General features: G+C 43.2%; 3 protein-coding genes across 3 annotated transcripts; all 3 read right to left on the bottom strand.

Moving 5' to 3' along the window:
- Nucleotides 1–2,536: 2,536 nt before the first annotated feature.
- On the bottom strand, nucleotides 2,537–3,387 carry LOC123382018 (keratin-associated protein 9-8-like). Its single transcript, XM_045044965.1, has one exon. The coding sequence runs from the start codon at nucleotides 3,315–3,317 to the stop codon at nucleotides 2,697–2,699; it is 621 nt and encodes a 206-aa protein (XP_044900900.1). The 5' UTR covers nucleotides 3,318–3,387; the 3' UTR covers nucleotides 2,537–2,696.
- A 12,306-nt stretch (nucleotides 3,388–15,693) lies between these two features.
- LOC123381918 (keratin-associated protein 9-2-like) lies at nucleotides 15,694–16,712 on the bottom strand. Its single transcript, XM_045044545.1, has 2 exons — nucleotides 16,458–16,712; nucleotides 15,694–16,355 (listed from the first exon to the last, which is right to left on the bottom strand). The coding sequence occupies exons 1-2, from the start codon at nucleotides 16,664–16,666 to the stop codon at nucleotides 16,163–16,165; spliced, it is 402 nt and encodes a 133-aa protein (XP_044900480.1). The 5' UTR covers nucleotides 16,667–16,712; the 3' UTR covers nucleotides 15,694–16,162.
- Nucleotides 16,713–26,895: 10,183 nt separating this feature from the next.
- LOC109494366 (keratin-associated protein 9-9-like) lies at nucleotides 26,896–27,351 on the bottom strand. The gene has a single exon (XM_019817865.3). It carries the CDS (start codon nucleotides 27,284–27,286, stop codon nucleotides 26,897–26,899), a length of 390 nt encoding a protein of 129 aa, XP_019673424.3. The 5' UTR covers nucleotides 27,287–27,351; the 3' UTR covers nucleotide 26,896.
- Between the last annotated feature and the right edge of the window lie 461 nt (nucleotides 27,352–27,812).

The following is a 27,812-nucleotide window of genomic DNA, read 5'->3' on the forward strand; positions in this document are numbered from 1 at the left end:
AACTTCAATCAAAGACACGAGTGGAGGATGTCTTATGTCATTTCTTCCACATGTCAAGGCAGAATCAAGCAGATAGATAGAAGCCACAGTAGTACACTAAGACTAAGAAAGCATCAATCAACATACTTCCTGGATGACCAGTAGTCCTGATTTACCCAGAAATGAAGCCTTTCCCAGGATATGGGACTTTCAGTGATATAACTGGAGCAGTTTGGGAAAACCAGGATGAGGTGACATGACAGCATCCTTCCTTCCTTCCTTCCTTCCTTCCTTCCTTCCTTCCTTCCTTCCTTCCTTCCTTCTTCTTCCTTCTTTCTTCTTTCCTTCCTTCTTTCTCTCTCACTCTACCTTCCTCTCTCCCTGCCTATCTCCTCCTCCTCTTTTACCTCTTCTCTTTTCCTCCTCTGTCTTCTCCTTATAAAAATTGTATCTGTCCACCATCCTTCAGAGTAAATATTGGGTGTGAGGGAAGAAAACTGTAGACTACAGATGATGTCTTGAATATGCCATCATTATAACTTGTATATTAGTGTGTTTGGGACAATTTCTACACACCAGATCTGTATCTCTATGTCTAAGGGCTCTTTTCATGACAGTAGAATGTCATGCTGCCTGTGGGTGCCACACTGAGAAAACACTTAGCCCTTGTTCTGGAGATTTGGCTTATGCGACTTCAGGTCTCTTGCTCCTGAAATAGGGGAATCCCTACATGGGTGTTTGACATTATTTCTGATATATTTCTCAGGATTAAGCTTCATTTGAAAACTGTGACACTGGCCTCCTCTCCATGTCACTGCCTCACACTCTTACCTGTGTGATCTGACCTCCCCAAAGAAACTACATTCACTGGATCTTTTCTTCAGAGTAGCTTCTGGGAGAAACCAAACTCTGACATTACTTTACCCTGCTCAGTCTCAATTTCCTGATCTATACAATGGGAGACTTAACCTACTGTGACATTTCCTTCAAGAATTAAAATTAATGTAAATGAAGCATTTGGTCAATACCTAGCAAGTAGTAGGCAACATGAGTCATGTCAGTTCTTCAGCTGGTCATGGAAACACCCAGTTCTTAAGAACCAGTAGTAGGCAAGTTTGGTCTTAGCAGTCCCTTCAGAGCATCCTGGATACCTAGTCTCCAACATTGACATGTGTCCTGGACATGAGGCTTTACAGCTCATCAGAGGTCCCTCCACTGCTCCCAGGAGGTGATCCAGGGCATAGTCTCATATTCCTCTCAGAGCCTGAATCAAGAATCACATTCCTGAGTGCTGAGGTAGCACCATTAGTTCAGGAACAGAAGCACCAGCCTTCTGTCTAAATGACTTCTATGAATACCCACCTTTTTTTCTCTTTCTCCTTCCTCACATTCTTCTCCCCCCTGCAATAGGCATCTTTATTTTCCTCAAATGCTTCATAGTTCCTTCACAAAATAATGGAGGGTGTTCTGTTCCTTTAGATGGTTCAGAGCTCATGGATTACTCAAAGTCATACATGCCCATTGCATGGTCTCTCAGTCCTTGATTCATCCTTCCTTAATTGTCTGGGTAACATTTTGATCATGATGACAAATTGCCTTATAGTTGGGAAGCATAATATGTTTGGCAGAAAATTACCTCATACCTTTGTACTCTGCAATTAGGTCCTGAAGACCCAAGGAGTCATATAAGAATGTGATTTCCACAATCCAAAAACAAGTGTGTTCAGCTATGTCTCTTTCTCATGAGGATGCCACATCCTCACCTGTATGTGATGCAGAGGAGTGCTGAGGGGCTGGACGGCACCCAAGGCAACAAAGGATCCTATGATCATAAGAGCTGTAAAGGGCAGGTCCCACTGCCCTCACATTGGCTGCTGAAGGCTGATCTGTAGGACATTGATGTCTGCAACTAAGTTCCAGACATCACCTGCATATATAGGAGAACAATACTTCCATGGTCAAAGAAGACACTCGAATGAACATCTTGCTGGTTTTAACACTCAAGGTGTTTTCTAAATCATCTGGAGTTATGAATGTAAGTGCACTTAAGCAAGGTTATAAGACGCAGTCTGAGATAGAAGTCTGTCCATATCAACATATGATATTCCCTGTGAAATACATTCATCTGAAAATGGAGATTAAAATGTGTGGGCGCCTGTATCAGACTCCAACGGACACTGCATGTGATATGCAGTCTATGTATGAATCCCTATATTGGGAACACTGCACAATAAAACAAAGACAATATGGGATGCCGTATGGTATAGGATTTATTAAGAAATATAAGTGAGACTCCCTGCATCTAAGGAGACATTGAAAGAGACCATGACAGGAAGAAAGCAGCATACAAGAACCAAGAGTACACTGAGAAAGAAAACATATTAGAGTAGACTTTTCATAGTTGCAAAAACCTGTATGTCAATTATGAGGATTTGTTTCTCTAAGGTACTTCGAGGGACAGGATGAAGATCTTGACTATGCACTCAAAACAGGCCTCATGACAGGATCAGAATGCATGAAGCTGGCAGGTGACCCATAAGAGGATGGAAGAAGAGAATCAGGGAGAGGGAGTCCACACTTTATCAAGCTGATTCACAAGCTTGTAAAAAAGAGAGATAAATAACAGAGATATTGGGTATTGCATGCTGGCTTTCTGCAACGTTGAGCAGTGACTATTTCCCAAATGGTAAATCAGATGGTGGTTCTTGGCGAGGCAATCAGCAGCAGGAAGGCTGGCAGCAGGATCCAGAGCCCTGGGCTAGGCACCCAGGCAGGCAGCAGCAGGTGGGGTGGTAGCAGGTTCTCGTGCAGTACACAGGGGTACAGCAAACTGGCTGGCAGCAGTGGGACCCACAGCAGTTTTGTCCACAGCCGCTGGACCCACAACAGCTGGGCTGGCAGCAGTTGGTCCTGCAGCAGGTGGTTTGACAGCAAGTTGGGCGGCAGCAAGGCTGGCAGCAGCTGGAACCACAGCCGCTAGACCCACCGCAGTTGTGTCCACAGCCGCTGGACCCACAGCAGCTGGGCTGACAGCAGGTGGTCCGGCAGCAGGTGGTGTGACAACAAGTTGGGCGGCAGCAAGGCTGGCAGCAGCTCGACCCACAGCCGCTAGACCCACCGCAGTTGTGTCCACAGCCGCTGGACCCACAGCAGCTGGGCTGGCAGCAGGTGGTCCGGCAGCAGGTGGTTTGACAGCAAGTTGGGCGGCAGCAAGGCTGGCAGCAGCTCGACCCACAGCCGCTGGACCCACAGCTGCTGGGCTGGCAGCAGGTGGTCCGGCAACAGGTGGTCCTGCAGCACGTAGGCTGGCAGCAAGAGGAGCAGCACGAGTGGGTCATGGTGTCAGGAGTGGAGGGTGGGCAGGTCCTGTCCAGAGGTGAGGTTGTCAGATTTTGGTGCCTCCTCCGGATCTGGGGCTTTTATGGCTGGACCCCCGAAGGTTAGACCAATGGGAAGGACTTTCCTTGTTGGTGTTTACGTTGTTTTCCATAGTCACTGGGGGCAATCATAAACGAGGAAGCTGTTTCCTAAATGTTAGGAATTGTTACAAAATAAGTGTTTAATGTGTTTCCTATTTGAGAATAACAAATAGAAACATTTTCAGATTAAAGGAAATTTGTCACATCAGCAGCATCATTCTTGCTTCAATGATCATTGCATCCATCATGTGATCAAGTTCTGCTGGTCTGGGTAGGGTCAGAGCAGTGTTCCCTCCCCAGCCTTGGTCTTTATATTATATTTGGTTTGGGAGTATCCCCAAGGTGAGGGGCATGATGCTGATATGCTCACTGGGACAGATTTAGTAGATCCCTGAGCCCAGGTTGGTTTCCCCACAGAAGCCTGATTCAAGACTCCCACAGGCATATCTGTCTCTTGTAACACTCTACCCCACCTGTGTATCCCAGTTCAATCAAAGACTCTTGGGTGAGATGTCTGGCATCATCTCTTTCATATGGCAAGGTATAACCAAAGTAGGTGGGTAGAAGCAGCAGCAGTTTACTGGGACCAAGTAAGCATCAGTTAATGTATCTCCTCATGACCAGTAATTTTGATTTATCTTGGAACAAATGGTTTCCCAGGATTTGCAGACTTCAGTTAAATAACTGGGTCAGTGAGCCAACCAGGATGAGTTGGCAACTTTACTTCTAACCTTGTTAACCAGCAGAGTGTGTGGCCTCACCTCACTGATAGCACATTTTCAGTTAATATTTGTTGTTTACATTTCTTTTTTATTTGCTTTCATTTGATATGGGAATTGGATTAGTTAAGGTGATACTTATTTTATCTTTTGGATCTAATATGTTTAAAAATTTTTAGGTATACCATTCATTTAAAAAGTGTGCAAGTTATTAATCCATCTTGATAGATTATCACAAAATGAACACACCCATATCAATATGACCAGAGTAAGAAATAGAAATTAAATTCAGTCTCTCTAATTTATACTTCTTCACTTATCCCCAAAGGTGACTAATCACTGTGTTGACTTGTAACCGTATAGGTCAGTTTGGGCTTTTTAAAACCTTCATATGTATGAAATAGTATAGAATTGGCTCCCTTTACATTATGATTGAGAGACTACCAATGTAATTATTTGTTGTTTATTCTTTGTCATTGCTGTTTCTTTCACTGAATGAATATGACATAATTAATTTCTTGACTTTCCTGTTGATAAACATGTAAGTTTTTTGAAGTTCGGGACTATTAAAAAATAGTGCTTCTATGAATGTTTCTTTGCAGGTTGTTTGGTAAGCATATACAAACATATCTTTGGAATCCACCTAGGAGCAGATTGCAGATAGAATTGCTTGGTCAAAATATTTATCTCATTTCTGTTTCATGTGCATGTCAATCTTTTGATTTTTCTGGAAATTTTTCTTATTTCTTTCCCATTATGGATGGGCCAAGTTGAAGGCAGAAACCTTCTTTAAAAGACCACAATTATTATATTTGCAAGTTTTACCACAAAACACATTGAATCCATTGTGCTTATTTTTAGTAGAGAGTAGTTTCTTTTCCCTTCATTCTTCCTGTGATAATCTGGCATTTTGTCTGTGTTGTTTAACTCTATATCCCTGACTCAACATAAATTGTACTTCAAATTTACAAATTATAAGCCTACATGTTCTCATTCTCCCTCCCAAAGTCCATATATTATAGAGAAAGGATAACAGTATGTGAAAACAATAGTCATTCATATGTCATTGACCATAACATTTTTCCCCTTGGCCTTTTTATGGCATTATATGTAAGCAAGTGCCGAGGTTAACCTCACTAGATAAGGTGTTTTCTAGAAATGCAGTGTTTTGTAGTGGCCTACAGAACATGAACTGAGGATTCTAGAATTGCCTGGTAGACTACTGTGAATAGAGTCAAAAGGTTCAGAGAAACATGAATGGTAGAATGCATTTATTTCATATCAGCCCACAAACTAATCATGTTCCCTGAGAGGTCCCAAAAGAGATTCCTTCACAGAAGCAGTAAAACATATGCATCATTGAAAAGGTCAGTGGTGGTAGTCATCTGTGCCCAGGATTGATGGTATAAACTGATGATGGGGAACTGGGAAATGGGGAATGACAGAGAGCAGAGTTGTAGTAGATATAATTACTAACATAGGAAGAAATGTCAATCAGTGGTCCTTGACTCACAGAGATCTGACTAATAGACTATGGCTTCCTTAAGGGTGAGGTAATTATGCAGCCAACAAGAGTATTACCCTGACACCAGCATATACACTGGAAAAGGGCCAAGGACAGGTGAATCAGAGGCTGCTGTTAGTGACTTCAATAGAAAATGATGACCTCCCATTCAGTTTCCAGACCCAAGTCAGTTCTCAGACTAGAGCCCTTCAATTGAAGGAGAGGGTTAGTCTTCTTGAGAAAGATACTGCAAGAATGAAGTGTGTGTGTGTGTGTGTGTGTGTGTAGCATTGTTTCCCCCTGTCCTTCCACAACGGATTTATAATCATATGCCAAAGTAACTGTACACTTGGGAAAGGTGAGAACCCAGATATATCTAAAGGTGTTGGATTCAGAGTTTGAGCAAACACTGATACCAGGACTCCTTGTGTTAAAATGCATGCATATGGAGGCCAGGTAATAAATGGAGTTCTGATTCATGTCCATCTCATGTGGGTCTAATTAGTATTAAGGTCCACTTTATACTCATTTCCCTTCTACTTGAGTAGGTAGTGAGTGACAGAATCCTTCCATTGTGTATCATTTGTGTCCTCTGAGAATTAGACACTGAAACAGTGGTAAGAATGTAAGAAATTCACTGGGGAGTGATGCCTATGAAAGGTTTAAAAAGAATGGGGGAAATAAGGTGGATTAGACAGCAAAAACCTACAGACTGCCATGTAGATGTAACATCTTTCAAAAAAAGTACGAAAGAGGCAGCATTAGGCAAGGAGGATATAAGACTGCCATGCAGGTCTAACAAAACATTGGTCAACCCAATGGAGATATCCAGAGCAAAGATAGCCATTAACAAGTCTCACGTTGGGAAGAAAATGCTAGGCCCTAGTACCTTCATGGTGTGCAATTATCCAGGAGTTTACAGAAAGAACAGGGCCTTATCTGTAAAGCTGATGTAGATCCTGAAGTTGCTAACAGTTGGAAACTCAGCTACCTGCACTCTTTGCAGCAGAAGTACATCTCCAGACATGTGAAATGAAAACCATAATAGAAACAAAGGTGAAATAAGAGCCCCTAAAAACTCCTCACTTCCTGATCAATGTATTAACCAGAAGCAATAGCAATCCATGGAGTTTAGTGCTTCCCCAAAGACTTAAAGAATACAGGGATGGTAGCTCCCAGCACAACTGTATTTGATTGCATGTCTGGCCCCTGCAAAAACCTAAAGGATCATGGTATATAATTATGGAATACCTTAAATTAAATCAATTGATAGACCCATTAATAGCTATTTTTTTCTACAATAGTTCACCTTCTAACTTATGAGGATAAGGCCCCAATAATAGTGTTGATACTCTTTTAATAAGAGACAGAGACCAAAGCCCTCTCACTCTCTCCTTGCCATTTGAAAATACAGACATAAAGCAGCCATCAGCAAACCAGGAAGAAGGTCCAACCAAACATGTAATCAGCCAGCACTTTGATCTTTGACTTATCAGCCTCCAGAATTGTGGCATATAAATATTACTGTGTGATCCAACCAGTCTATGGAAGTTCATTATAGCACCTGAAACTGACTGGCACAACTAATCATGTATCTTTGATCTCAGTGTGCTCAAGCCAACTTCCAGTTGCCACATATACATCTCTGTGTCTAAGGGGTTCTCTTCATGCAACAGCAGAAAGTCATGCTGTCTGTGCATACCATGTTGAGAAAAACACAACCAATGATTCTGGAGAGTTGTCTATGAAGATTCCATCTCCATTTTCATCAGGTAGGGTAACTCTAAAATGTATATTTTACATCATTTCTGATAATTTTCACTCAGGTATAATCAGTTGCAAACAGCGATAGTAGATTCATGTGCACCCTTACTCACCCCATTTCTTCAATTCTCTGTTAGTGTGCAGTGCACATCCTAAACAAACTGTATTTTATTCTTTTTCTCAAAATATATTCTCTGAGGTTACAAACTATGACTTTAATTTACCTCTCTTGGTCTTAATTTCTTCTTTTCTAAAATATTTAGAATATTTACACTTCCTTGAAAGTTTAATCAGAATTAAAGATAATGTACATAGAGCATTTGTTTAATACCTAACAAGTAGTAGACAACACACGTTGTGTCATTTCCTCATCCCATAACCTAAACACCTAGCTCTTAAGACCCATCGGTAGATACGTTTCACTTTGTCAGTCTTGTCAGAGCATCCCGGATACCTAGAACTCAAACATTGGCATGTGCCCTGGATATGAGGCTTCACAGCTCATCAGAGATCCCTCAACTGCTCCCAGGAGGTGACTCAGGGATTAAGTTACCTATTCTTCTTAGAGCCTCAATCAAGCCTCACATCCCTGTGTGCTGAGGCAGCACCATTAGTTCAGGACCAGAAATGCCAGCCTTCTATCACAACCCCTATGAATGTCCACATCATTTTCTCTTTATCCTTCTTCACATTCTTCTCACTTCCCTGGAGCAGGCATCTTTTTCTCCCCTCAAGTGCTTCACAGTGCCTTCACAAAATACCGGAGGTTGTTCTGTTCCCTTAGGTGGTTCAGAGCTCATGGATTACTCGAAGTCTACATCCCCAAGCATGACCTCTCAATCCCTGATGTCGTCCTTCCTTAATTGTTTTGGTAGCATTTTTTTAAATATGAAATTTATTGTCAAATTGGTTTCCATACAACACCCAGTGCTCATCCCAACAGGTGCCCTCCTCAATACTCATCACCCACCCTCCCCTCCCTCCCACCCCCCATCAACCCTCAGATTGTTCTCAGTTTTTAAGAGTCTCTTATGGTTTGGCAGCATTTTGATCACAATGACAAATTGCTTTACCGTTGGGGAGCAAAATATGTTTGGCATAAAATTACCTGATACATTTTTACTCTGCCATTAGGTCCTGAGGACCAGGAAGTCATACAAGAATGTGATTTCCATGACCCAAACACAATTGTGCTCAGCTGTGTCTCTTTCTCGTGAGGACACTGGATGCTCACAAGTATCTGATGCAGAGGAGTGCAGAGGGGCTGGACAGCACCCAAGGAAACAAAAGGATCCTGTATTCACAAGAGCTCTAAAGGGCAGGTCCCGCTGCTCTGACACGTGGCTGCTATTGGATGATTTGTAGGGAACTGATGTCTACAACTTAGTGCTAGATGTCACCTGCATATATAGGAAAACAGTACTTTCGTGGTCAAAGAAGACACTCAGATGAACATCTTGCTAGTGCTTAGTCCCAGGGTTTTTCTAACTCATCTGGAGATATGAATGTAAGTGCACCTCAGCAAGGGCCAAAGACAGAGTCTGGGATCTTAGTCTGTCCATATCGCTTATGACATTCCACTGTGAAATTTCATCACCTGAAAATGGAGATCATGATTTGTGGAGGACTGTATGAGGCTCTAATTAGACATTGCATGTGATATTCCACCTATGTATAAATCCTTACGTTGGGAACACTATGCAAAAAAAAAAAAAAAAAGACAAGTGGCGCCTTGGTGGCTCAGTAAGTTGAACATCCAACTCTTGATTTAGGCTCAGGTCATGATCTCATGCTCAGCATGGACCCTACTTCGGATTCTCTTTCTCCCTCTCTCTCTGCCCCTCCCTCGGTCTCTCTCTCTCTATCAAAATAAATAAACGTTTAAAAAAAAGACTTGAAAAAATAAAATAAATTTTAAAAATTAAAAAAAAGACATTATGAGATGACAAATGGATTTATTAAAAAATATACGTGAGGCACCTAGGGAGACAATCAAAGGGATCATGACAGGAAGAAAGCAGCATACAAGAACCATCAGTACACCAAGAAAGAAAACATATTAGTGCACACTTCCCATTTTTGCAAAAACTTAAGCATCAGTTATGTGGATTTGTTTCTCCAAAGTACTTGGAGGGACAGGATAAAGATCTTGACTATAGAGTTAGGCAGAAATCATGGCTGTATGAGGATGTGTAAAGCTGGCATGTGAGCCTTAAAGAGGAAGGAAGAAGATAATCAGGGAGAAGTGGTTGACTTTCATCAAGCTGATTCACAAGCTTGTAAACAGGCAGATGAGTAACAGAAATGTTTGTGATTGCATGCTAGTTTTCAGCAATGTTTGACAGTGACTTTGTTTCCCAAACAAAAATCAGTGTTGTGACCAGATGGTGGCTCTTGGTGAGGCAATCAGCAGCAGGAGGGCTGGCAGCAGGATCCACAGCCTTGGGCTAGGCACCCAGGCAGGCAGCAACAGGTGGGGTGGTAGCAGGTTCTCGTGCAGTACACGGGGGTACAGCAAACTGGCTGGCAGCAGTGGGACCCACAGCAGTTTTGTCCACAGCCGCTGGACCCACAGCAGCTGGACCCACAGCAGCTGGGCTGGCAGCAGGTGGTCCGGCAGCAGGTGGTGTGACAGCAAGTTGGGCGGCAGCAAGGCTGGCAGCAGCTGGACCCACAGCTGCTAGACCCACCGCAGTTGTGTCCGCAGCCGCTGGACCCACAGCAGCTGGGCTGGCAGCAGGTGGTCCGGCAGCAGGTGGTCCTGCAGCACGTAGGCTGGCAGCAAGAGGAGCAGCACGAGTGGGTCATGGTGTCAGGGGTGGAGGGTGGGCAGGTCCTGTCCAGAGGTGAGGTTGTCAGATTCTGGTGCCTCCTCTGGATCTGGGGCTTTTATGCGCTGGACCCCCGAAGTTTAGACCAATGGGCAGGACTTTCCTAGTTGGTGTTTACATTTTGTCCACAGTCACTGGGGGAATCATAAACGAGGAAGCTGTTTCCTAAATGTTAGGAATCATTACAAAATAAGTGTTTAATGTGTTTCCTACTTGAGAATAACTCATACAAACATTTTCAGATGAAAGGAAAGTGATCACATCAGCAGCATTGTTCTTGCTTCAATGATCATCACATCATGTGATCTAGTTTCTGCTGGTCTGGGTAGGGTCAGAGCAGCTGTCCCTCCCCAGCTTTGATCCTAGGTTATATGTGGATTAGGAGTATCCCTGAGGTGAGGGGCATGATGCTGATATGCTCACTGGGACAAATTTAGTAGATGTGTGAGCCCAGGCCTGTTTCCCCCCAAAAGCCTGATTCAAGACTCCCACAGGCATATCTATCTCCTGTAACACCCTACCCCACTTGTATGCCAGTTCAATCAAAGACATTTGGGTAGCAGATATCTGACCTCATCTTCTCCATATGGCAAGGCATAACCAAAGCAAGTGGGAAGAGGCATCAGCAGTACACTGGGACTTAGCAAACATCAGTTAGTGTACCTCCTATTGACCAGTAGTCCTGATTTACCTAGGCTTGAGTGTTTTCTCAGAATAAGGGAATTTCAGTGGTATAACTAAGGAAGTATGGGCATACCAGGGTGATTTGGTGACTCTAGTCCTAACCTTGTTAACTAGCCTGCACAGTGCCTTCACTGATGTAACAGATTACATCTTTATTTATGTCAGTTCTTTTTCTTTCTTCCTCCCTTTGTCCTTCACTTGTTTGTTTGTTCCTTTCTTCCTTCCTTCCTTTCTTCCTTCCTTCTTCCTTCCTTCATTCCTCTCATATCTTCCTTCTTCCTTTCTTCCTTCCTTCATTCCTCTCATATCTTCCTTCTTCCTTTCTTTTGTTCTTTTGTTCTTGCTTTTTTATTTCTTTTCTTTCTTTCTTTCTTTCTTTCTTTCTTTCTTTCTTTCTTTCTTTCTTTCTTTCTTTCCCTTTCTTTTCCTTCCTTCCTCCCTGGCTCCCTCTCTCCCTCCCTTCATCACTCTCTTTCCCTCCATTCCTTTCCTTCCTTCAAACTGTTATTTCCTTTCTCCAATTTTCCTTTTATACCTTTCATTCCTTCTTTCTTTTTTGTCTTTCTTCCTTTTCCTCTCTTTTCTTTTCTTTTCTTTTCTGCCCTCCTTCCTTTTCCTGTGTTTCCTCTTGATGCCTCACTACTCCTGTTTCTCCCCTCCATCTTCTATTGTCTTATTGTTCTGTATCTTCAAGAAATTGCATCTGCCCACCAATAGAATTAACAAAATGTTGAACTGAGTGGTGAAAACGATAGATTGCCAAAGGTGTCTTGACTACACCAGGGCTATGTCTTGGATATTAGTATGTTTAGGATAATGTACCTACCATATCTGCACCTCTATGCCTAAGTGCTCTTTTCATGCACAGCAGAATGTCAGGCTGCCTGAGCATGCCACATGGAGAAAAACACTCCACCTGTGCTTCTGGAGAGTTGGTTTATAAAGACTCCTGCTCCCTCATTGCTGAAATAGGAGAATCTCAACGTGTGTGTGTGTGTGTGTGTGTGTGTGTGTGTGTGTGTGTGATTTCTGAGATATCTTTCAGGTTATAGCTTTAGTTGCAAACTGTGATGCTAGTCTCAGAGTGCTTCTTCCCTGTGACACTTCGCTACACTCGGACCAGTGTGATATGACCTCCCCAAAGAATCCACATTCCTGGACTCTTTACTTAAGAGGAGCTTCTGGAAAACCAAACTCTGACATTCCTTTACCCCACTCAGTCTCAATTTCCTCACCTCTACAATGGGAACCTTAATACCTACTTTGCAAATCCCTCCAAGAATTGAAGGGAATGCTCATGAAGGATTTAGTCAACATCCAGCAAATATTCGGAAACATGGGTCGCGTCAGGTTTTCATCTCAGTTTGCCAACACGGCGCTCTTGAGAACCAGCAGCGGTAGGCACGTTTGGCCTTGGCAGTCTCTCCAGAGCATCCTGGGTACCTAGTCTCCAATGGTGGCATGTGTCCTGCATAGGGGCCTTCGAAGCTCATCAGAGGTCCCTCCACTGCTCCCAGGAAGGGACCCGGGGCCCTGTCTCCTATTCCTCTCAGAGCCTGAATCGGCCTCACAGCCCTGAGTGCTGACGCGGCACCAGTGGCTCTGGACCAGGAGCACCAGCCTTCGTCCTCGACTCCTAGGAATGCACACGTTGTTGTCTCTTTTCTCTTCCTCACATTCTCCTCACCCCCATGGAGCAGGCATCGTTTTTTCCCCCCTCGGTTGCTCACACTTCCTCCACAATATACCAGAGCTTATTCTGTTTCCTTAGGTGGTTCAGAGCTCATGGAGTACTCAAAGTCCTACGTGCCCATTGCACGATCTCTCTGGCCCTGACACCATGCTTCATCAACTCTCTGGGCAACATTTTGATCACCATGACAAACTGCCTTACGGGAGGGGAGATACATAGGTTTGGCAGAAAATCACATGATGCCATTTTACTATACCATTAGGTCCTGGGGACGAGGAGGCCAAACAAGAATGTGATATGCACGACCCAAACACAAGCGTGTTCAGCGGCCTCTGTTGCTCACGAGGACACCGCAGGCTCACCTGTATGTGAGGCAGAAGAGTGCTGAGGGGCCGGATGCCACCCAAGGCAACAGGAGCATCCCGTGTTCCCCAGGGCTCTAAGGGGCAGGTCCCGCCGTCCTCACATATGGCTGCTGTGGCTGAGTTGTAGGACACTGATGTCTACAACGTAGTGCCAGTGATGGCCCGCCTGGACAGGAGAGTAACACTTGTGCGGTCAAAGCAGGCCTCGGATGGACACGTTGCTGGTGCTGAGACTAAGGGTGTCTGCTACCACGTCTGGAGATCTGAACGTAAGTGCGCTTCAGCAAGCGCCCGAACCACAGTCTTGGATCCGAGTGTGTCCATGCCAGCTGTGGGACATTCCACCGTGAAATCTCCTCAGCTGAAAATGCGCATAATGACTTGTGGAGGACCGTGTATGGCTCCACATGGACACTGCATGTGATGTAAAATGTACGTACAAAACCTTGCAGTGGAAACAGGGTACAAAAACACAAAGACACTGGATTATCTGTTTTTCGGATGTTGAGTTTGGTAAGTTCTTCATAGATTTTGGATACTAGCCCTTTATCCAATATGTCATTTGCAAATATCTTTTCCCATTCCATCGGTCGTCTTTCAGTTTTGTTGATTGTTCCCTTTGCGGTGCATATGGGTTTTATCTTGATGAGGTCCCAATAGTTCATTTTCGCTTTGAATTCCCATGCCTTTGGAGATGCTTTGAATAAGAAATTGCTGTGGCTGAGGTTGAAGAGGTTGTTGTTGCCTGTTTTCTCCTCTAGGGTTTTGATGTTTTCCGGTCTCATATTTAGGTCTTTCATCCATTTTGAGTTTGTTTTTGTGTATGGTAAAAGAAAGTGGTCTAGTTTCATTCTTTTGCATGTTGCTTTCCAGTTCTCCCAGCACCATTTGCCAAAGAGACTGTCTGTTTCCCATTGAATACTCTTCCCTGCTTTGTCAAAGATTAGTTGGCCATACATTTGTGGGTCCAATTCTGGATTCTCTATTCTGTTCCATTGGTCTCTGTGTCTGTTTTTGTGCCAATACCATAGTGTCTTGATGATTACAGCTTTGTAGTAGAAGCTAAAGTCTGGGATTGTGATGCCTCCCGCTTTGGTTTTCAGTATTTCTTTTCAGTATTACTTTGGCTCTTCAGGGTCTTTTGTGGTTCCATACAAATTGTAGGACTGTTTCTTCTAGCTTTGAAAAGAGTGCTGGTGCAATTTTGATTGGGATTGCATTGAATGTGAAGATTGCTTTGTGTAGTATTGACATTTTAACAATATTTATTCTTCCAACCCATGAGCATGGAATGCTTTTCCATTTCTTTGCATCTTCTTCAATTTCCTTCATAAGCTTTCTCTAGTTTTCAGCATACAGATCTTTTACCTCTTTGGTTAGGTTTATTCCTAGGGATTTTATCATTCTTGGTGCAGTTGTAAGTGGGATCAGTTTCTTTATTTCTCTTTATGTTGCTTCACTATTGGTGTCTAAAAATTCAATGGATTTCTGTACATTGATTTTGTACCCTGCGACTTTGCTGAATTCATGTATCAGTTCTAGGGGGTCTTCTTTTGGAGTCTTTTGGGTTGTCCATGTAGAGTACCATGTCGTCTGCAAAAAGGGAAAGTTTGACTTCCTCTTTGCCAATTTTCATGCCTTTTATTTCATTTTTGCTGTCCGATTGCTAATGCTAGGGCTTCCAACACTATGTTAAACAACAGTGGTTAGAGTGGACATGCCTGTCGTGTTCCTGCTCTCACGGGGAACACTCTCAGTTTTTCCCCATGGAGGATGATATTAGCTGTGGGCTTTTCATATATGGCTTTTATGATGTTTAAGTATGCTCTTGACACAATGGACAGAAGACACAAATAGACACTTTTCCAAAGAAGACATTCAGATGGCCAACAGACACATGAAAAGATGCTCAGCATCACTCCTCATAAGGGAAATACACATCAAACTACACTGAGATACCACCCCACACCGGTCAGAGTGGCTAAAGTGAACAAATCAGGAAACTACACATGCTGGCAAGGATGTGGAGAAACGGAACCCTCTTGCACTGTTGGTGGAAATGCAAAGTGGGGCAGCCACTCTGGAAAACAGTGTGGAGGTTCCTCCAAAACTTAAACATAGAACTACCCTATGACCTAGCAGTAACACTTCTAGGAATTTACCAGTGGGATACAGGAGTGCTGATGCTGGGGGCACATGACCCCAATGTTTCTAGCAACGCTTTCAACAATAGCCAAAATATGGAAAGAGCCTACATGTTAATCAACTGATGAATGGATAAAGAAGATGTGATTTATATATACAATGGAATACCACTTGGCAATGAGAAGAATGAAATCTGGCCATTTGCAGCAACATGAATGCAACTGGATGCATTACGCTGAGTGAAATCAGTCAGTCAAAGAAGGACAGATCTCCTACATTATCACTCATATGTGGATCTTGAGAAACTGAACAGAAGTCTGTGGGGGAAGGCAAGGGCAAAAACAATAGTTACAAACAGAGAGAGAGGGAAGCAAACCACAAGAGACTCTGAAATACAGAGAACAAACTGAGGATGGATGGCAGGGGTGAGGGAGAGGGGAAAATGGGTGATGGGCATTGAGGAGGGCCCTTGTTGGGATGAGCACTGGGTGTTGTATGTTAGCCAATTGGAAAATAAACTATATTAAAATAATAAAATAAAATAAAATAAAATAAAATAAAATAAAATAAAAAACAAAGACAATAGGTGATTCCAAATGATAGAGAATTTATTAAGAGATACAGGTGAGACTCCCCACGTCTAGGGAGACATTGAAAGGGAACATGACAGGCAGCAAGAGGCATACAAGCTTCTCGAGTACACCGAGAAAGAAAACATACCCGTGTGGGCTTTCAGCAGTTTCCACGAGTTATAGGTCATTCCTGAGGAGTTGTTTTGCTAACGTATTTAGAGGGACAGGATAAAGTTCTTGACTATGGAGACCAAACAGAGATCCTAACTCTGTGTCAGGATGGGTGAAGCTGGCACATGACCCAGAGGAAGGAAAGAAGAAGCGAATCAGGGAGAAGCGGTCCACAACTTGATCCGGGCCGGTTCACAAGATGGTAGACAGGCAGGCGACTAACCGAGATGTTGGGGATTGCGGGCCGGCTTTCCGCAACGCTTGGCGGTGACCAATTCCCAAGTGGCAAGTCAGATGGTGGTTCTTGGCGAGGCAATCAGCAGCAGGAAGGCTGGCAGCAGGATCCAGAGCCCTGGGCTAGGCACCCAGGCAGGCAGCAGCAGGTGGGGTGGTAGCAGGTTCTCGTGCAGTACACGGGGGTACAGCAAACTGGCTGGCAGCAGTGGGACCCACAGCAGTTTTGTCCACAGCCGCTGGACCCACAACAGCTGGGCTGGCAGCAGGTGGTCCTGCAGCAGGTGGTTTGACAGCAAGTTGGGCGGCAGCAAGGCTGGCAGCAGCTGGAGCCACAGCTGCTAGACCCACCGCAGTTGTGTCCACAGCCGCTGGACCCACAGCAGCTGGGCTGGCAGCAGGTGGTCCTACAGCAGGTGGTCCTGCAGCAGGTGGTGTGACAACAAGTTGGGCAGCAGCAAGGCTGGCAGCAGCTGGACCCACAGCCGCTGGACCCACAGCATGTGGGCTGGCAGCAGGTGGTCCGGCAGCAGGTGGTCCTGCAGCACGTAGGCTGGCAGCAAGAGGAGCAGCACGAGTGGGTCATGGTGTCAGGAGTGGAGGGTGGGCAGGTCTTGTCCGGAGGTGAGGTTGTCAGATTCTGGTGCCTTCTCCGGTTCTGGGGCTTTTATGCGCTGGACCCCCGAGGTTTAGACCAATGGGCAAAACTTTCCTTGTTGGTGTTTACATCGTTTTCCGTAGTCACTGGGGAATCATAAATGAGGAAGTTGTTTCCTAAATGTTAGGAATCGTTACAAATAAGTGTTTAATGGTTTCCTATTTGAGAATAACTCACAGAAACATTTTCAGGTGAAAGGGAGGTGGTCACAACAGCAGCATCATTCTCATTTCAATGACCATTGCATCATGTGATCTAGTTCCTGCTAGTTAGGGTTAGAGCAGTGGTCCCTCCCCAGCTTTTATCTTTAGGTTGTATGTGGATTGGGAGTATCCTTGAGGTGATGGGCATGATGCTGGTATGTTCACAGGGACAAATTTAGTAGCTGCATGAGCCCAGGTCTGTTTCCCCACAAAAACCTGATTCAAGACTCCCACAGGCAAATCTGTCTCCCATAGCACCCTACTCAACTTGTATCCCAGTTCAACCAAAGTCTCTTGGGTAGAGGATGTCTGGCATCATCTCTTCCATGTGGCAAGACAGAACCAAAGCAGGTGGGTAGATGCAGCAGCACTACACTGGGACTAAGCAAGCATCAGTAAGTGTGAGTCCTTTTTGACCAGTACTCCTAATTTACCTAGATTGAATGCTTTCACAGGATGTGGGTCTTTCAGGTGTTATAAGTGGGGCAGTATGGGCAAACCAGGGTGAACTGGTGACTTAGTCCTTACCTTGTTAGCTAGCCTTGTCAGTGTCTTCACGTAGCTGATTACACTTTTATGTACATTTGCTCTCTTTCCTTCCTTCCCTTCCCTTCCCTTCCCTTCCCTTCCCTTCCCTTCCCTTCCCTTCCTTTCCCCCTCCTCTCCTCTCCTCTCCTCTCCTCTGTTCTGAAGTTTCTTTCCTTTTCTTTTTCCTTTTCCTTTCCTTTTTTCTTTTCTTTTCTGTCTCCTTCCTTCATTTCTTCCTCTCTCCTTGCCTCCTTACTCCTCCTCCTCCCCTTCCCATTCATCCTCCTCCATCTTCTCTTTGTTTCATCCAGAAAATGTATCAGCTTATTAATCAAATTAAGAAAATGTTGGAAAGAATGATGAAAACCATAGATTGTCCAAGATGTATTGAATACACCAACCATATATCTCAGAAATTTGTGTGTTTAGGACAATTTCTACCCACCAGATCTGCATCTCTGTGCCTATGGGCTCTTTTCATGGACAGCACAATGTCATGCTACCTGTGTGTGCCACACTAAGAAAATACTCAACTCTTGCTTCTGGAGATTTGGTTTATAAAGACTCCAGCTCTGGGGGTGCCTGGGTGGCTCAGTCAGTTAAGTGTCTGACTTCAGCTCAGGTCATGATTTCATGACTCGTGGGTTCGAGTCCCACATCTGGTTCTGTTCTGACATCTCAGAGCCTGGAGCCTGCTTCAGATTCTGTGTCTTCCTCTCTCTCTCTACTCCTCCCCCACTTGCACCCTGTCTCTCTCTCTCTCAAAAAATAAACATTAAAAAAAAAAGAACCAGCAGTAGGCAAGTTTGCCCTTGACAGTCTCTCCAGAGGATCCTGGATGCCTAAGCTCCAACGTTGGCATGTGTCCCAGACATGACCCTTTGTAGCTCATCAGAGGTCCTTCCACTGCTCCCAGGAGGTGACCTGGAGCATAGTCTCATATTCCTCTCAGAACTCGAATCAAGCCCCACTCTCTGAATGCTGAGGGAGCACCATTATTTCAGGACCAGAAGCACCAGCCTTCTGTCCATCATGACTCCTATGAATGCCCACATTTTTTTCTCTTTCTTCTTTCTCACATTCTTCTCAATTCCCTGGAACAGGCATCTTTTTCCCATCAAATGCTTCATGGTTCCTTCACAAAAAAAATGGAAGGTGTTCTGTTCCTTAGATGGTCCAAAGCTCATGGATTTCTCAAAGTCATACATGCCCATTGCATGGTTTCTCAGTCTCTGACATTGTTTTTCCTTAATTGTCTTGGTAACATTTTGATCATGATAACAAATTGCCTTACAGTTGGGAAGCATAATATGTTTGGCAGAAAACTAACTAATACCTTTTTACTCTGCCATTAGGTCCTGAGGACTAGGAAGCCATACAAGAATGTGATTTCTTGCATGTGATTTTTGCTTCACATGCAAAAACAAGTGTGTTCAGATGTGTCTCTTTCCCATGAGGACACCGCCTGCTCACCTATATCTGATGCAGAGGTGTGCTGAGGGCCTGGGCAGCGCCCAAGGCAACAAAGCAATCTTGTGTTCACAAGAGCTCTACAGGGCAGGTCCCGCTGCCCTCATATGTGGCTTCTGATGTCTGAATTGTAGAACACTGATGTCTACAACTTTGACCCAGAGTCACCTGTATATACAGGAAAACAATACTTATGTGGTCAAAGAAGACACTCAAATGAACATCTTGCTGGTGCTCAGACCCAGGGTGTTTTCTTTTTTTAATGTTTTTATTTTTTTTTTTTAATTTACACCCAACTTAGTTAGCATATAGTGCAACAATGATTTCAGGAGTAGATTCCTTAATGCTCCTTATCCATTTATCCCATCCCATCTCCCACAACCCCTCCAGTAACCCTCTGTTTGTTCTTCATATTTAAGAGTCTCTTAAATTTTGTCCCTCCCTGTTTTTGTATTATTTTTGTTTCCCTTCCTTTATGTTCATCTGTTTTGTCTCTTAAAGTCCTCATATGAGTGAAGTCATATGATTTTTGTCTTTCTCTGACTAATTTCACTTAGCATAATACCCTCCAGTTCCATCCACGTAGTTACAAATGGCAAGATTTCATTCTTTTTGATTGGCAAGTAATACTCCATTGTATATGTATACCACATCTTCTTTATCCAGTCATCCATCGATGGACATTTGGGCTCTTTCCAAATGACTTTGGCTATTGTTGATAGTGCTGCTATAAACATTGGGATGCATATGTCCCTTCAAAATAGCACACCTATATCCCTGGGATAAATGCCTAGTAGGGCAATTGCTGGGTCATAGGGTAGTTCTATTTTTAAGTTGTTGAGGAATCTCTATACTGTTTTCCAGAGTGGCTGCACCAGCTTGCATTCCCACCAGCAGTGCAAAAGGGTACCTCTTTCTCCGCATCCTCGCCAACATCTGTTTTTGCCTGAGTTGTTAATGTTTGCCGTTCTGACAGGTGTAAGGTGGTATCTCATGGTGGTTTTGATTTGTATTTCCCTGATGGTGAGTGATGTTGAGCATTTTTTCATGTGTCGGTTGGCCATCTGAATGTCTTCTTTGGGGAAGTGTCTATTCATGTCATTTGCCCATTTCTTCACTGGATTATTTGTTTTGGGGGTGTTGAGTTTGATAAGTTCTTTATAGATTTTGGATACTAACCCTTTATTTGATATGTCATTTGCAAATATCTTCTCCCATTCCATGGGTTGCCTTTTAGTTTTGTTGATTGTTTCCTTTGCTGTGCAGAAGCTTATTTTGATGAGGTCCCAGTAGTTCATTTTTGCTTTTGTTTCCCTTGCCTCCGGAGACGTGTTGAGTAAGAAGTTGCTGTGGGCAAGATCAAAGAGGTTTTTGCCTGTTTTCTCCTCAAGGATTTTGATGGCTTCTTGTCTTACATTTAGGTCTTTCATCCATTTTGAGTTTATTTTTGTGTACGATGTAAGAAAGTGGTCCAGGGTCATTTTTTCTGCATGTTGCTATCCAGTTTTCCCAGCACCACTTGCTGACGAGACTGTCTTTATTCCACTGGATATTCTTTCCTGCTTTGTCAAAGATTAGTTGGCTATACGTTTGTGGCTCCATTTCTGGATTCTCCATTCTGTTCTGTTGATCTGAATGTCTGTTCTTGTGCCAGTACCATACTGTTTTGATGATTACAGCTTTGTAGTATAGCTTGAAGTCTGGGATTGTGATGCCCCCTGCTTTGGTTTTCTTTTTCAAGATTGCTTTGGCTTTTCAGGATCTTTTCTGGTTCCATACAAATTTGAGGATTACTTGTTCTAGCTCTGTGAAGAATGCTGGTGTTATTTTGATAGGGATTGCATTGAATATGTAGATTGCTTTGGGTAGTATTGACATTTTAACAATATTTGTTCTACCTACCCAGGAGCATGGAATCTTTTTCCATTTTTTTTTTTGTGTCTTCTTCAATTTCTTTCATAACCTTTATATAGTTTCCATTGTATAGTTTTTTCACCTCTTTGGTTAGATTTATTCCTAGGTATTTTATGGTTTTGGGGGCAATTTTAAATGGGATCAATTCCTTGATTTCTCTTTCTGTTGCTTCATTGTTGGTGTATAGGAATGCAACCAATTTCTGTGCATTGATTTTATATCCTGCAACTTTGCTGGATTCATGAATCAGTTCTAGCAGTTTTTTGGTGGAATCTTTTGGGTTTTCCATATAGAGTATCATGTCATCTGCAAAGAGTGAAAGTTTGGCTCCCTCCTGGCCGATTTGGATGCCTTTTATTCCTTTGTGTTGTCTGATTGCTGAGGCTAAGACTTCCAATACTATGTTGAATAACAGTGGTGAGAGTGGACATCCCTGTCGTGTTCCTGACGTTATGGGGAAAGCTCTCAGATTTTCCCCATTGAGGATGATATTAGTGTTGGGTCATTCATATATGGCTTTTAAGATCTCAAGGTATGATCCTTCTATCCCTACTTTCTTGAGGGTTTTTATCAAGAAAGGATGCTGTATTTTGTCAAATGCTTTCTCTGCATCTATTGAGAGGATGATATGGTTCTTGAACTTTCTTTTATGATGAACTTTAATATGATGAATCACATTAATTGTTTTACAGATATTGAACCAGCCCTGCATCCCAGGTATAAATCCCACTTGGTCGTGGTGAATAATTTTTTTAAGTATTGTTGGATCCAGTTGGCTAATATCTTGTTGAGGATTTTTGCATCCATGTTCATTAGGTAAATTGGTCTATAGTTCTCCTTTTTAGTTGGGTTGGTTTTGGAATCAAGGTAATGCTGGTTTCATAGAAAGGGTATGAAAGTTTCCCTTTCATTTCTATTTTTTGGAACAGCTTCATGAGAATAGGTGTTAACTCTTCCTTAAATGTTTGGTAGAATTCCCCTGGAAAGCCATCTGGCCCTGGACTCTTGTTTTTTGGGAGATTTTGATTATTAATTCAATTTCTTTACTGGTTATGGGTCTGTTCAAATTTTGTTTCTTCCTGTTTCAGTTTTGGTAGTGTATATGTTTCTAGTAGTTTGTCCATTTCTTCCAGATTGCCCATTTTATTGGCATATAATTGCTCATAGTATTCTCTTATTAATGTTTTTATTTCTGCTTTGTTGGTTGTGATCTCTCCTCTTTAATTCATGATTTTATTTATTTGGGTCCTTTCCTTTTTCTTTTTGATAAAACTGGCTAGGGGTTTATCAATTTTGTTAATTCTTTCAAAGAACCAGCTTCTGGTTTCATTGATCTCTTCTGCTTTTTGATTGCTATAGCATTAATTTGTGCTCTAATCTTTATTATTTCCTGTCTTCTTCTGGTTTTGGGTTTTATTTGCTGTTCTTTTTTCAGCACTTTAAAGTGTAAGGTTAGGTTGTGTATCTGAGACCTTTCTTCCTTCTTTAGGAAGGCCTGGATTGCTATATACTTTCCTCTTATGACCATCTTTGCTGCATCCCAGAGGTTTTGGGTTGTGGTATTATCATTTTCATTGGATTCCATATACTTTTTAATTTCCTCTTTAACTTCTTGGTTAGCCCATTCATTCTTTAGTAGGATGTTCTTTAGTCTCCAAGTATTTGTTACCTTTCCAAATCTTTTCTTGTGGTTGATTTCGAGTTTCATAGTGTTGTGGTCTGAAAATATGCACGGTATGATCTCGATCTTTTTGTGCTTGCTGAGGGATGATTTATGTCCCATTATGTGGTCTCTTCTAGAGAACATTCCATGTGCACTGGAGAAGAATGTATATTCCACTGCTTTAGGATGAAATGTTCTGAATATATCTGTTAAGTCCATCTGGTCCAGTGTGTCATTCAAAGCCATTGTTTCCTTGTTGATTTTCTGATTAGATGATGTGTCCATTGTTGTGAGTGGGGTTTTGAAGTCTCCTACTATTATGGTATTACTATCAATGAGTTTCCTTATGTTTGTGATTAATTGATTTATATATTTGGGTGCTTTCACATTTGGCGCATAAATGTTTACAATTGTTAGGTCTTCTTGGTGGATAGACCCCTAGATTATGATATAATGCCCTTCTGCATCTCTTGATACAGTCTTTATTTTATTTTATTTTATTTTATTTTAATTTTTTTTAACGTTTATTTATTTTTTAGACAGAGAGAGACAAAGCATGAACGGGGGAGGGTCAGAGAGAGGGAGACACAGAATCTGAAACAGGCTCCAGGCTCTGAGCTGTCAGCACAGAGCCTGACGCGGGGCTCGAACTCACGGACCGCGAGATCATGACCCGAGCCGAGGTCGGCCGCCTAACCGACTGAGCTACCCAGGCGCCCCATACAGTCTTTATTTTAAAGTCTAGATTGTCTGATAGAAGTATGGCTACTCCGGCTTTCTTTTGCGTGATAGATGGTTCTCCATCCCCTTACTTTCAATCTAAAGGTGTCTTTAGGTCTAAAGTGGGTCTCTTGTAAACAGCATATAGGCGGGTCTTGTTTTCTTATCCGTTCTGTTACCCTATGTCTTTTGATTGGAGCATTGAGTCCATTGACTTTTAGAGTGAGTACTGAAAGATGTGAATTCATTGCCATTATGTTGCTTGTAGAGTTGGGGTTTCTGGTGGTGGTCTCTGGTCCTTTCTAATCTTTGTTGCCTTTGGTATTTATTTATTTGTTTGTTTGTTTGTTCATCTTTTCTCCCCTAAGAGAGTCCCCCTTAAAATTTCTTGCAGGGCTGGTTTAGTGGTCACAAACTCCTTTAATTTTTGTTTGTCTGGGAAACTTTTTATCTCTCCTTCTATTTTGAATGATAGCCTTGCTGGATAAAGAATTCTTGGCTGCATATTTTTCTGATTCAGCACATTGAATATATCCTGCCACTCCTTTCTGGCTTGACAAGTTTCTGTGGACAGGTCTGCTGCAAACCTGATCTGTCTTCCCTTGTAGATTAAGGACTTTTTTTTACCTTGCTGCTTTCATGATTCTCTCCTTGCCTGAGTATTTTGTGAATTTGACTATGATATGCCTTGTTGGTGGTCGGTTTTTATTGAATCTAATGGGAGTCCTCTGTGCTTCCTGGATTTTGATGTCTGTGTCTTTCTCCAGGTTAGGAAAGTTTTCTGCTATGATTTGCTCACATAACCCTCTACCCCTATTTCTTTCTCTTCCTCTTCTGGGATCCCTGTGATTCTGATGTTGTTCCTTTTTAATGAGTCACTGATTTCTCTAATTCTTAAATTGTTCTCTTTTGCCTTAATCTCCCTCTTTTTTTTTTCTGCTTCATTATTCTTTGTAAGTTTGTTCTCTATATCGCTGATTCTCTGCTCTGCCTCATCCATCCTTGCCGCTGCAGCATCCATTCGAGATTGCAGCTCAGTTGTAGCATTTTTTACTTTATCCTGACTAGGTTTTACTTCTTTTATCTCTGCAGAAAGGGATTCTAATCTATTTTCGACTCCAGCTAGTATTCTTATTATCATGATTCTAAATTCTGGTTCAGACATCTTGCTTGTATCTGTGTTGGTTAAGTCCCTGGTTGTCGTTTCTTCCGGCTGTTTCTTTTGGGGTGAATTCCTTCATTTCATCATTTTGAAGGGAGAAAAGCAATTAACGAGGTAGAAAAAATTAAAATGAAAATAAAAAAATATTAAAATTAAACACACAGAAACACAAATCAAATAAATGATGGTAGATCCTAGATGTGTTTTGGTCTGGGTGTTGCAAGTGGCTTGATAAATTAAAGAAAAAAAAGGAGAAAAAAGAAAAAAAATAAATTGTTTGAAAATTTGAAAAAATGAATACACTGAGGTAGACTAAAATGAAATTATGGAAATAAAATATATTTTGAAAAACTTTACACAAAGTAAAAACTATAGTAGAAAAAATTAAAGAAAAATATGTTTAATAAAAATTGAAAATAAAAATGAATTTTTTCCCTTTCTGTATTTAATAAAAATAAAAGAAATGAAAAAGAGAGAAAAAAAGAAAGAAAGAAAGAAAGTTGAATAGGTAGACCAGCTAACAGACTGAAATATGACTGAAATTACTTCATTTTTCCCTAGAAGTCAAATTATGAAGTACTTCATAGTCCGTGAACTTAGCAGGCAGTGAGACTTGTGTTCTTGGAGAGCGAGGTTGGCCCAGTTGGGCGGGGCTTAGTGTAATGGCTCCGTTCTCCACTAGATGGCGCTGCTAGCCTACTGGGGTGGATTGTGGTGCTTGTAGGTACGTATGCGCATGGGCGGGAGCAGTGAAAATGGTGTTACCCAGCTACCCAGTCTCTAGTATGGGAACTCTGTTCTCCCCAATCAGCAATCGCGCACCTGTCCTTCGTCTTTGGCTTCCGTCCACTCTCTGCTTCCACACTGTCTATGACTGAGCCCCAGGCAGCACCTCCCTCCTGAGTTTTGTCTCAGATGCAGCTGCCTTCCCTGGCCCCCCACTGCTGAGGGACTGTGGCTTTGACCCTCTGCGGAGGATCTCACCAAGCAATGGCTGGGTGTCAGCTGCACCCAGGGACGCTTGCAGGACTTTGCTGCTGCCAATGCCCAGAGACTGGGGCCAGGTGCCAGCCCACCCCAGAAAAAGTTCATGAGACAGTGTAGCAGCACCACCTCAGGGATTATGGCAAATCACAACACACATCTGGCACCAGGCTTCACCCCCAATGACATCGTACCAGCACCAGCGAATGTGGCCGTTCTCTGGGGTCTGCTGGGCCCAGGTGGCCTCACAGCCTCTACCAAATGTCCTACCAGCAGTGGAACCGCTTCTCCCCATGTGGCGCAAGAATGTCCCAGACCCCACTCTGCTCCTGAGGATTCGCCCTTCCCACCAGAGCACCTCCAGGTATTGAGCTGCGGAGTTTCAGACTCTGCACTCCCCTGTTTACAGTCTTAATGGAATTTAAACCCTCTTCTTTCTCCTTTCTCCCTGTTTAGTTCAGTCCTTGCAGCTGTTTCCACTTTTCCGCTTTCTCTCCAGCTGCTTTTGGGGAGGGGTGCTTTTCCCGTATCCACACACCTCCTGCTGTCTCCATCCTCTCTCCACATGCAAAAGCTGCTCCCTGCTCTCCAAGGCTTCTCTCTCCCCAGGTTCACCTCTCCACACCGTGTACCTGCTGAGTTCTGTGGTTCAGGTTGTGCATATTGTTGTGTTAATCCTCAGATCGGTTTTCTAGGTGTGCAGGATGGTTTAGTGTTGGTCTGGCTGTATTTCATGGATGCGAGACACACAAAAAACTTCCATGCTGTGCCGCCATCTTGGCTTCTCCACCCAGGGTGTTTTCTAACACGACTGGAGATATGAATGTAAGTGCACTTCAGAAAGGGAAGGAGATGTAGTCTGGGATCTGAGTCTGTCCATGTCAGCTACGACATTCTGCTGTGAACTTTCCTTATCCAAAAGTGGAGATAATAATTTGTGGAAGACTATATGAGGCTCCAAATGGACATTACATTTGATAGGCAACTTGTGTATAAATTCTCACATTGGGAGCACTAGACAAAAAAAAAAAGAGAGACAAAATGAGATTCAGAATAGAACAGGATTCATTAAGAAATATAAGTAAGACTCTCTGCATCTAGGGAGATATTCAAAGTGATCATGACAGGTAGAAAGCATCATAGGAGGACTGAAATATAAAAATGATATGAAGTCTTTCATTATTTGGTGACACCCATGTATGAGTCATAAGGATTTGTTTCTTTATCTAGATACTTAGAGGGACAGGATGAAGACATGAGTCAAAGACCTGGAGTCAAAGCAGAGATCATGGCTCCATAGCAGGATACATGAAGCAGGATCAGGGCATGTGATTCACAGGACATAAGGAAGAATATAATTTTAAAAAAGTGGTCCATACTTCATCAATCTGATTCACAAGCTCTTAAATAGGCAGATGAATAACAAAGAAGGCTTGCAGCAGCTGGACACAGCAAGGGCAGCAGCATGTGGTCCTACAGCAAGTGGACTGACAGCATATTGGGCAGTAGTCAGGCTAGCAGTGGCTGGATCCACAGTCCTGGGCTAGGCACCCAGGCAGGCAGCAGCAGGTGGGGTGGTAGCAGGTTCTTGTGCAGTACACGGGGGTACAGCAAACTGGCTGGCAGCAGTGGGACCCACAGCAGTTTTGTCCACAGCCGCTGGACCCACAGCAGCTGGACCCACAGCAGCTGGGCTGGCAGCAGGTGGTCCGGCAGCAGGTGGTGTGACAGCAAGTTGGGCAGCAGCAAGGCTGGCAGCAGCTGGACCCACAGCCGCTAGACCCACCGCAGTTGTGTCCGCAGCCGCTGGACCCACAGCAGCTGGGCTGGCAGCAGGTGGTCCGGCAGCAGGTGGTCCTGCAGCACGTAGGCTGGCAGCAAGAGGAGCAGCACGAGTGGGTCATGGTGTCAGGGGTGGAGGGTGGGCAGGTCCTGTCCAGAGGTGAGGTTTTCAGATTCTGGTGCCTCCTCTGGATCTGGGGCTTTTATGCGCTGGACCCCCAAAGTTTAGACCAATGGGCAGGACTTTCCTTGTTGGTGTTTACATTGTTTTCCATAGTCACTAGAGGAATTGTAAAAAAGGAAGTTGTTTCCTAAATATTATGAATTTTTACAAAATAAGTGTTTAATATGTTTTCTATTTGAGAATAACTCATAGAAACATTTTCAGATGAAAGAAAGTTATTCACATCATCAACATTGGTCTTGCTTCAGTGATCATCACAGCATGTGATCAAGTTCCCACTGAGCTGGGTAGGATCAGCACAGTTGTCCTTCCCCAGGTTTGGTCCTTATGTTGTACATAGAATGGGAATATCTCTGGGTTGAGAGGCATGATGCTGACATGTTTACACAGATGAACTGAATCATGCCTAAGCCCAAGTCTGTTTCCCCCACAGAGCCTGATTAAAGACTCCCATAAGCATCTGT

Source organism: Felis catus, chromosome E1 (assembly GCF_018350175.1).
Source record: "Felis catus isolate Fca126 chromosome E1, F.catus_Fca126_mat1.0, whole genome shotgun sequence".
Lineage (NCBI taxonomy): Eukaryota > Metazoa > Chordata > Mammalia > Carnivora > Felidae > Felis > Felis catus.